The sequence below is a fragment of the Lathyrus oleraceus genome, chromosome 4 (genome assembly GCF_024323335.1).
Source record: "Lathyrus oleraceus cultivar Zhongwan6 chromosome 4, CAAS_Psat_ZW6_1.0, whole genome shotgun sequence".
NCBI lineage: Eukaryota > Viridiplantae > Streptophyta > Magnoliopsida > Fabales > Fabaceae > Lathyrus > Lathyrus oleraceus.
The window spans coordinates 107,001,694-107,012,365 of NC_066582.1; the positions used below are offsets into that span (position 1 = coordinate 107,001,694).

General features: G+C 31.7%; 1 protein-coding gene across 2 annotated transcripts; it reads right to left on the bottom strand.

The window, feature by feature from the left end:
• Positions 1-3,458: 3,458 nt before the first annotated feature.
• On the bottom strand, positions 3,459-9,179 carry LOC127073776 (two-component response regulator-like APRR1). Of its 2 annotated transcripts, none has more exons than XM_051014997.1 (7): positions 8,528-9,179; positions 7,423-7,584; positions 7,190-7,323; positions 5,728-5,895; positions 5,321-5,420; positions 5,055-5,108; positions 3,459-4,875 (listed from the first exon to the last, which is right to left on the bottom strand). In XM_051014997.1, exons 1-7 carry the CDS (start codon positions 8,706-8,708, stop codon positions 3,932-3,934), a joined length of 1,743 nt encoding a protein of 580 aa, XP_050870954.1. In that variant the 5' UTR covers positions 8,709-9,179; the 3' UTR covers positions 3,459-3,931. The 2 variants fall into 2 exon arrangements, with proteins under 2 accessions (XP_050870954.1, XP_050870955.1); XM_051014998.1 differs by having other exon boundaries at positions 3,459-4,863; positions 8,528-9,172.
• Positions 9,180-10,672: the final 1,493 nt, after the last annotated feature.

The window sequence follows — 10,672 nt, forward strand, 5'->3', positions numbered from 1 at the left end:
TTGTTTGAAAAGTGGTTAGTTTGATAATTAATTTTAAAATATGGTTATTTTGATATTTAATTTGAAAATAGTGGTTATTTAAAAAAATCTCTTTTTGTCATGGTTTAATTATGAAAAAATGTAAAGCCATGTGCTATATGTCATCTTCCACGCCCTTAAATACGCTTTATTGGAGAGACCATACTAGCTAGTGATATGGCTGATGAAGTAGTAATGACTACTCCCTTTTGACATACTTCAATTTTGTCCCTCCCTCTATTCATTTCATTAGGTCTAGTTTGTTTTAGATTTCATTTGCTTACTTCATGACATTCATGTCCATTTGACTAAAAACATTTGGGTCATGGCATTAGGATCATTTTATTTGGTCGTTAGCTTTCATCATCATGCATGGCATACATTCTTTTTTATACATTCATATTTTGTTTATTACATATCTAAGGTTTATGTTCCTTTTTTAATTGCATATTTTAACATGATTACTATAAGGAACCTAGAAGAAATATTTTATGGACCAAGTTTTGTACTCTTGACCTAACTTTAGGTTCTATGTTGGTGATTTGTTTCATTTTTTTTAGCATGATGTTTCTGTTAGATTCTTGAGTTTTGTAATTAGTATTGAATTATTAGGAAAGCTAGTGGATAATTATTAGAATTATTATATTATTAAATAAGAGTGTTTAGGTTTAGAATAAATAAGGGAAGATATTAGGGAGTTGATCATCTTGGAATTGTATAGGAAAAGAGACCATTTTAGCATTGGGAGGTGCAGACCCTCAAAGTTATGCGGTACTATTGCGTAATTCAAAGGAGTTTGATCCAGGAGAGGAAATAATAATAAAAAAACAGGAAAAAAATGGAGTTGTCATTAAGAATAGAAGGAATGTTTGACCTTGTTGATGAAGTGCTGAAAGAAATTAGAGATTGGATAAGAGAACTCAAAGAGTTACGATTAGAAATACCAATCTTTGAAGGAACGGATGTTGTTGGATGGATGATCAAGGTTGAAAAATATTTTGATGCAGGAGGTGTATGTAAAGAAGAAGAGCAAATACTATAAATTGCACGGTGAATGAGTGGTAAAGGCCTCACATGGTACCAATTATGGATTTTAGTCAATCCAAGTTCCACTTGGGGAAATTTTAGAGATGTAATTCTCAAGAAATTTGGGTCAAAAATTGATTCAATAGAGAATAAAGAACAAAATGGGAGGACACTACCAGAAAGGTTAGGCTTAGGCCAACAACCTCCATTGTCAAAACCACGGTAGTGTTTACTGATATTCCTAAGATAAAGTCTGGTAATGAGAAAGTTCCACTGTCGGTATCTCCATCACACCAACAACTGGTCACGAGAGGATTGTCATTAGCAAGCAAATTTGATCCTAAGGAAAATTTTCCTATTTCATGTACAACTCAATTTTTCTATTTCAAATTTTGGGATCCAGGATACATTTTTCTACTGTGTATTTCTTTCACCTTGGGGACAAGTGAATCATTAGGGGCGGAGTATGGTTAAATTCTTGAGTTTTGTAACTGATATTAAATTATTAGGAGAGTTAATGGATAATTATTAGAATTATTATATTATTAATTAAGAGTATTTAGGTTTAGAATAAATAGGGGAAGATATTGAGGAGTTGATCATCTTGAAATTGGATAGAAAAATTGGCTATTTTGGCATTGGGAGGTGCAAACCCTGGAAGTTTTGCGGTACTATTGCGTAATTCAAAGGAATTTTTCATATATTCTTTTATATATCATTTGGTTTCTATCAGTTTCTCACAAGGCATTGAAGGTCATTCTCTTTTGATACAAGACATTTGAATAAATTGAAGCCATTATATGTGGAAATGCTCCATCTTTTCATTGATTTCAAAATTACATTTGTTTACAACACTTTGTATGTTTGAATCATCAAATTACACTAAGTGTTACATAAAGATACAAGATTTCCTATTGTTTTTTACAAGCTAAAGGAAGCTCATTACATGTTTCTTGAAGACCTAATGGACTACAAACTAACATATAGTTTCCTTCCAAGTCAAGCTCCTTCTTCATGCCAAGATGTGCTTCTGAGTTATTTTGTTTTGCGTTATGTTCTTGCTTTACAACACAAACTACCAAGTCTGCCAAACACAAATCAAAGAAATATTAAACATCAAGCATCAAGATTCAAGGTGCCTAAACTGCAAAGGTATGGTACCAAAGTGAGTTTCTTAACCTCCTTTATCAAAACACCAGCATCTTCCTCAACGCATCTTTCGCCTTGCAACCTTGCTTGCAAACAGGACAAGTGAGTTTCTTTAATGTCGCACAGTACTCGAACCATTGCTGCAAACTACACAAAATGATACAAACTCAATAAAGAAAAGGGTAAAGAACAAAACTTTTAGGGTTTTTGTTTCGATTAACAGGGAACTTTTAGGGTTTTGTGTTCAATAAACAACAACATAAAAGAAAAACAACAACATAGTTACAACAACAAACCTTAAATATGCCATGTTTAAATGTTTTTGTTTGGAAAACCTTAATATGCAAAATGAGATACAAATCATAGAAGAAATCATAGGACTTTTGCTCCTCCATATTTAGGTGTTTTAATTTTTGATTCCCCTATTTCAAAATCATTTTTTTTCCTCTCAATTTTATTTTCATTGGAATTTTATTAATCCCCCTCCACTTTTGCTTACGTGATGATTTGGATAAAAAATATTTTTGATACATGACAAATGATTAGATTATATATTATTTTTTACAAAGTTAATTAATTATTTTAATTATGTTTTAATTTATTTATAATAAATTTTCTAAGCTTAAGGCCCATTACTGTGCAACAATTCTACAACCCACAAGAACACTCATTTTTAGAAATATCTAGAATAAGAAAATCTATTGAACATATTTTTTATTTGATTTTTTTTTAATCTTTAATAAAAGAAATTAACATTATAAAAATCATTTTTAAAAGAAAAGTAGCCCTAAATCAAATAGCAAACTATCCTAAAAACGAAAATTTTTATAAGACCTAAACTTATCAAAAATAAATTCATATTAAAAAAAATAATTGAGTAATAGGTTCATATTCAATCAAAGTCTAAAGTTTGCCAACAAAAAAAAAATCCTTTCTTTCACTTTTTTGCCTCCTTTCTTTTTATCCAAAATCCTCTCATTCCCTTTCTTCCAAACTCAAAAACTCAACGAAAAAGAACATTAAAATAGGCAGATAACCTTCGGCTTTGGAATTTAACTTGGGAGGAACTGTTCTCATCCTGAAATCAATTTTGAGTTGTAGAACCTAATGAGATTTAACTTTGATATCATATCAACATACTCTCTCATGTTGGATATCAAACATTAGAGGATCCAAATCCCTGCATTAATTCTGTTTCTTATTTTGCTTACTAAAGAATCCCCTTAAACTTTCAAGAGTGACGAGACATTCTAGAAAGAAAATAATGGAGGGGGAAAATACTTTGGCTGGTTATGAATTTTGTTTGACAAAAAAACTCATTTTTTGGGACAACCTAAAGGCACCTGGCATAGTTTTTAATAACTAATATGAGCAACCACAACCTGCTCCAAACAGTTCCAACAATTAAACATAAGTTTAATACATTTAAACGCATTGGACTTAACCAGGAGCTTCATCTTCTGCAAGAGCTCAGCAAGATGAATCATTTGAAAAGAGAGATATTCAAAAGAGGCCAAGCAAGAGTTTGTTTGAACTCCACGGGGCGAGGGTGCATACTGGAACTGAATCAGCATCCCTGAAGTTCGAATCAATAGCACAGGTTTGTCAACTAATGCCAACCGCATAGATTTTCCATCAAATCAAGGAGCAGAGGCAAATTCTGAACAGGACAACCGTTTATGCGGGGGAGGAATTCATGGCGGATGCACTCTTGGGCCAAATAAGGAAATTGATCTTCTCAAGCATCCTTAGGAGAGGAATCTCTCGCGCCATTGTTTTCTTCCTCCTCGTCATCATCATCATTATCATAGTCAGTAGAAGCAGGTTGTCCATTTAGATCCACATTGATACCATTCAACTTTCTGACAAACTGTCCCCTAACACGAGGCCGCCTTTCTGCAAGTTGTTTCCGATTGACATACCTAATTTTCTTATCAAAGCAGCGCTCTTTTCTTTTCTGTCTAAACTTCATCAATGCTGCTTCTCTCCTATCAACTTTGCTCAACTTTGAAGTTGAACTTCCTAATGATGGCCATGAATGAGTTGTAGAAACCTGACCAGTTTGTAAGCAAATATTCATTGGAAAATACGGGTAGGGTGCCATCCCAGTTGCATGAGGTGGACATTGGGGAAGATGACTGTACTGGGCAATCATAGATGAACTAGCATGATTCTGAAGATCCTGGATATTATTTTGATACAGTTGTGCTGATGATGGCATCATAACATGATTAACAACTCCTGGTATATAATACTGATAAGCATGTTGAGATGGCATTCCCGGTGGGTTGAGCTCAGAACCATAATTACCACTTCTTGGATGAACCACCCCCCGTGGATGTTCTTCCTTGTAATGATCATTTTGTTGTGAAACCTCCATTGATACAGGGGTACACGATCTCTCGATAGAGAAAGAATCAGGTATACTGTTGCTTCTGGGTAAGTCATCCTGGGAACAGCTTTCAATCATTTCTCCAATTTCATGTCTTTGAAGGTCATTACCCCCTTGTTGAGAATACACTTGATTCATATCTTCCACTCCTTGTGAAGTACTATTATCTTCGACATGCACAATCTCTTCAAAGTTGCTCTTTGTTGCTGTTGCTGTTGCTTTGACATAAGTGAAAAAGGCTGATGACTCTCCAATTCTTAGTTCACTCTTCTTTGGACCTGATGAATAATCTCCAACAAAATTATTATGCAATCAGAGACAAAATAAAGAAAATGAAAATGGGTTCTCACTTCTCACATCAGTAAAATCATATTCAACTTAAGGAACTCAAATACCCCTTCTAGAATGAAATCGTTTTCATAATTATAAAAATGAAGCCATAGAAGGAAAAATAAGATGTGCAAACTACCATCAAAGCCACCATCCGTAACTCTGTTGCACGGCGGATGCTGTCCTGATGAACCTGTACAATAAGTAACACCAGAGCATGAAGAGATATACTTATTTAATTTTCTTGAAATTGAAGAAAAGATATCAGAGCCAAATTGGCTAGCAGAAGGCGAGGAAGGATTGAAAAAACCGAAATTACTAATAATTTTTCATATTATCATCTATCATACAAGTTGTCCATAGGGGATGACTAGCTTGGCACTACATTGTATACTTCAAGCATACCTGTTCTTCGATCACTAATTCCGGGTACATCGGGCTGATATTCTGATAGATTAGCATATGGAAGTTCCTCAATAACAGCAGCAGTGGTGGCAACGATAGCCTGGAGAAGTATAAGACAACATAAGTTGTAAGGCACAATCTCGATCGTACCATCATAATTGCAATCTCTATTTGGAAAGCAATAAATGAAAGTATGAACCATGCCAATCCCAAAGTTTACAGACTGAAAGATAGAATCATTTGCAGAGCAAGCTTTAACTTGATTTAAAAAACACCACAACATCTTGATATACTTAATTTAATTTCAAGGCACCCTGTGGTGCGCAGCCTGGTATATTTTTTATCATGTTGAACCTATTACTTTCAATTTTTTATTACTTAATAGGTGCTGTTTTTTTAACGCTCACCTCGTGTTCATGTTGGATTGAAATTCCAGGCTCTGGGTTAGTGCTTCTTTTGGACCTCTCATCTGTGTCATCAGAGAACAAGGTGGTACTATTTGTATTGGCATCACTTGGGTCTGATGCTACCAGATCAAAATCATAATTCACGATGTTGTTCTCTATAAGACCAAGCTGTCAGAATAGATATAAAAAAAAAAAACCCAATTCAATTCATTTTACAATATATGAACTATATATTGCAAATTTAAAGAAAAATGTAATGCGGATGTGCGTCGGAAATACACCAAATGCACATGTAACATAAGATTAAAAGGGGCAATGCATATAACAGACCAAAATGTACAAGAAGACAAGAAATGATAGGATAAGGAAATTTTCACAAAAATTCAGACCGGAAAAGCCACAATATGGAGAAATGCAATAGCATGTGCACAGTAAATAATCAAACTAGAGTAAAGGAGAGAAACTACCCCAACATTTTATATTTCATTTATGGTTAGTACTTGTGATATTGTGTTTGTGTATGAAATATGCTTTTGATTCAATATGGATGGATTCCTTCCTATTTTCCATGTTCTTCACATCTTTAGAAGCCATGTAACATCTTCTCATAATAAGTGAAACTACTAATCAATGTCTGTTGGATGCAATGATTGTAAAGTCTATACTTTCATGAACACTTCAACTGAATTTGATTTAATTTAAACTAAACCTAACAGTGTAGCCAACAACTGATTTACTAATATTGTCAACACGCAATATATAGTATGGCTCTTTTATAAGTTAATATAAATACTTTAAGAAAATGTCTTTAACTTTTGGCCCTAAAATTGTTCCAAAGAGCTGTTTGGCATGGTTCCAGCCAAGCATACAAAAGAAGGCAGCCTGACAGATGAAGTGGCTCCTACAGAAACTTCAGTACCACTGAGGCTCCCGACAGAAGATTTACCAAACAGTTTTGACTGTGTTTTGAGCTATCAAAAAGCTACTAGTTGCAACTAGTAAGAACCTACTAGCACAACCAGAAATTTGAAAAAGTGGCTAGTGAATTGATTCAAAGAAACTTTCAAAACATTTTTAATATCATTTTATGTATATTATAACTTTATGTATAAAATCTTAATCTGATGCAATAATTGAAGATTAATCGTGTATATTTTACATGGGTTTAATGCAGATGCACTGACAGTTTTACACTGTCATCCAATGAGAATATATCATTCTGTCATGTCATATAACTAATTTAAAATTTCCAGTTTGACTTGGCGAGATACATGGTCGTCATTGGTTGATAGTGTAAAACTAATTTACACTGCCAGTGCATCACCCCTTTTCTCATTTTACATTCATGATAGTTTATGTGTCGAGTCCACAGGTAAAGTTTAAAAACAGATGGGAAAGCAAAAACAGTATGAAAGTGGCCGACATCCATAAATATGAATGAACTAGGGAAATACATACATACCATGCGTCTCCTTCTCCACATGTGCGTCCACAAATTTAATAGCTCATTAGTACGTAAAGGCTTTACTAGATAATCTGCTGCTCCAAGCCTCAAGCACTTTACAACAATTGATACCTCATCTTGTGCAGACATCACTAGACCAAATATGAAAATAATAAAATAACATTGACAAGGAACATCATATACTTATTAGTCTTACAGGCTTCTACTGAAAATAAAGAACCAAAACTTACTTATAATAGGGATTCGGCGCAATTCTTTATCCCGTGCTATGTATTTCAACATCTTCATGCCCTTTTTTATTGGAAGGTCGACTTCCGCTAGTATGATGTCTATATATTGCCCTTCTGCGTTCAATGCATCAATCACTTGCCTTGCTGATTTTACAGATGTAACTGTGAAGCATGAAAAATCCGTAGTTATATATCTTAGCGAATATTTGACAAATTGCAGAAGCATTAAATCATACAATTCCATCCACACCAGGGAAAGGAAGGGAGAGAAAACTCCACAGGGGAAACTAATGCACAAAACCACAAGTTCATATTTCTGGCATCTGATTCTTACAGATAAAATTGAACCTCAAATTCACTAACACCCGAGGAAAATTCACACTAGTCGTGTTTCTATATATTGAAATTATGATGTCTCTTGCATATGTTAATTAAGTTAAGCCTAGCCTATGGAAGTTAAATACTCCTCTTGGAATAATGTTTTATTAAGTGAAACAAATGGAAAGAAGAAAAAACAATTGACAATTTGAACCAGCCAACGAGCACACAATACTTGAACAGAAAACACAATTCGAATTTCAAAAATGATTGAAATTAAGTAAACAATGTCATTTATAGATAAACAACTTAATTAAGCACCTATCATAAAAGAACTTATGCATAATCTATTTGTATAACAAAAGATAAAACAAAGTCAAACTATTTTCATATAAACTATAAGTTATATCCTGAAGAGCTTACAAAAATAAGATGAAAACAATAGTTTCCATAAGCCCTCTCAAACGATCTCATAAGTGATCATGTGCTCACATAAGTCAATTGAACGAAACTCTATCCCTATAACAAGAATACATCAATTTAGCTAGATGAAATTAAAATTTGACATACAAAACAACAATATCCTTTCATGTCTTTGCCATCCAATAAGAGTTATACTCTAATGAATCAATTAAACTGAAGCTCAACTTTACCTTCATAATCTTTGTGACACAAAACATGAGCAAACAAAAATTGATCAAGTGTTACAAGTTATTCTTCCTATTAAACTAAAATTCACAGAAAAAGCTAGCCAAAACTAGAAGGGAAATTTTTCATAATTTGATACCTTGATAAGAGCAATTCAAAAGAAGAGTGAAAACCTCTTCAGAACTCTTGGAATCGTTATCACAAAGCAAAATCCTAACTTTACTCCTGTCAATGAATCCATCACCGTTCTTGCTATTATTTCCACCACAATTACTCTCGTTGCTGTTCAAATCAATAAGTTCATGTTCCTCAGTCTCCATCTCAAACCCTTTGTCCTAAACTACACACAACCCAATAATACTAAAACAACCTAATCTCCATCCAAAATCAAAATTTTCACCAAAACCACTAGTTAGATGTAAAAGCTTCGAAATCTATCATCATCATCATCGTACAATTTATCCAAAAAAAAACTGGAAAACCAAAGTGGAGTTGGCAAAATCTAACGGCTAAGAAAGAGATGGAGGTTGAGGATTGAAAAAATTACAATGGATGGTGGTGTTGGGGACTAACATGCGCAGAAAAAAGAAAGAAAGTGGGAAAAAATGGAAGCGTAAGATAGCAAGAGGGAAATGACGTGGAAAGAAAGAGAGAAAAAGTGAAGAAAAAAGAAAGAAAGAAAGAGAAATAGATATTTAGTTGTGGAGTGGGTGTGGATATTTTGTTAATGATAGATAGGTGGCCACGTCACTTGAAGTTGAAGAAATCTTATTCATACATTCTATGGAGTGGAGCCACTGTTCTCTTTAACAAAAATATCACAAAATATTTAAAAGATATGGGTTTTCGAAATTAGAAAACACTCAGAATCGTCTATTTCAATTCAACTAAAATATCACAAAATATCTAGGAGACATGGGTCTTTGAAATTAGAAAACATTCAGTGTTACTGTCAGGTCAGTTCAATTGAATAATCTTTTTTTTTTATGATTAAATTAGACTATTCACGTCATATATCTCCCTTTCAATTGATTTCTTACTCTTCAAATTTCTTCAAATTTTATCTGTAAAAGATAACAATTATTTTTTATTTTAGTAATTTAGAAATAATTCAGATATCAGAATTTATAAATAATTCAGATATGACCAATATATTTATATTTATTTGTTTATAAATTGATTTTAGTTTAAATGTAATATTGATTTTAACTCAAGTTTAATATTAATTTAATTATTCTAATCAAAATATATAAAATATTAATTATTAGAGTTGGACAAGAATTATTTTTAATACATTTTTAATATAATTTAAATGATATAAGAATATACAAAATAGTACATAAAATTACATTTTAATTAAAATTAAAAAAGTAAACATAAATATTAACTTTTATTTTGCGGGTCTCTTTAACTAAAATATTTCAAAATATCTAAGGGGGAAATTAATTGTCAGAATTAAATACATTCAACGTCCTCCAGTTTAATTAAAATGATCTTTATCATTTATGTTAAATTGGGTTACTCACATCATATCCGTCACTCCAATTGATTTCTTACTCTTCAAATTTTATCCCTAAAGGATAGCAATTATTTTTTTCTTTTAGTAACTTAGAAAAAGTGAGCAAGGTTGATAATAAGAGTATCTCTATTGTCGTGAATAATAAAAAAATTAAAAAATCAATTAAATTATTTTTTATATGATCAAATTATTATGTATTTAAAGGATCTTTAGTTGATTTAATTTATTTTTATTCTAATATTAACTTTATAAATAATTCAGATATGACCCACATATTTTTATTTGTTTATTTATAAATTTATTTTATTTTAAATGTAATATTAATTTTAACTCAAATTTAATATTAATTTAATTATTCTAATTAAAATGTATAAAATATTAATTATTAGAGTTGGACAAGAATAAATTTTAATAAATTTTTAAGATTATACAATTTAAATGATACAAAAATATAGTAAAATAATACATAAAATTACATTTTAATCTATACCTATATATAAAGGGAATACATGATTTTGGAGTGACTTAATTTTGATCCAAAAATACCCTTTAGTTTCTTTTTAAATAAATAAAATAATATAATTTAAAAAATTGTGTTCTTGGTAACTTACATCAATTATAAAATGAAGTGGTTAGTAACTTCCTTATCTTTTAATTTAAAATAATTATCACTTTCTTTTACTTAAAAATTAATTATTTCTTTTTCTCTCTCCCTTTTAGTTAATTCATAAATAGTTTTCTTTCACTACAATTTATTTATATCAC

Bases quoted from the DNA above. Each gene is read 5' to 3' on its own strand.
- LOC127073776 (XM_051014997.1), bottom strand. From the start codon at position 8,708: ATGGAGACTGAGGAACATGAACTTATTGATTTGAACAGCAACGAGAGT. The intron at 7,324-7,422 runs GTAAGTTTTGGT...TATTTGGTCTAG, and splicing joins GCGCCGAATCCCTATTATAA to TGATGTCTGCACAAGATGAG. The intron at 5,896-7,189 runs GTATGTATGTAT...CTATTCTGACAG, and splicing joins TGTGGAGAAGGAGACGCATG to CTTGGTCTTATAGAGAACAA.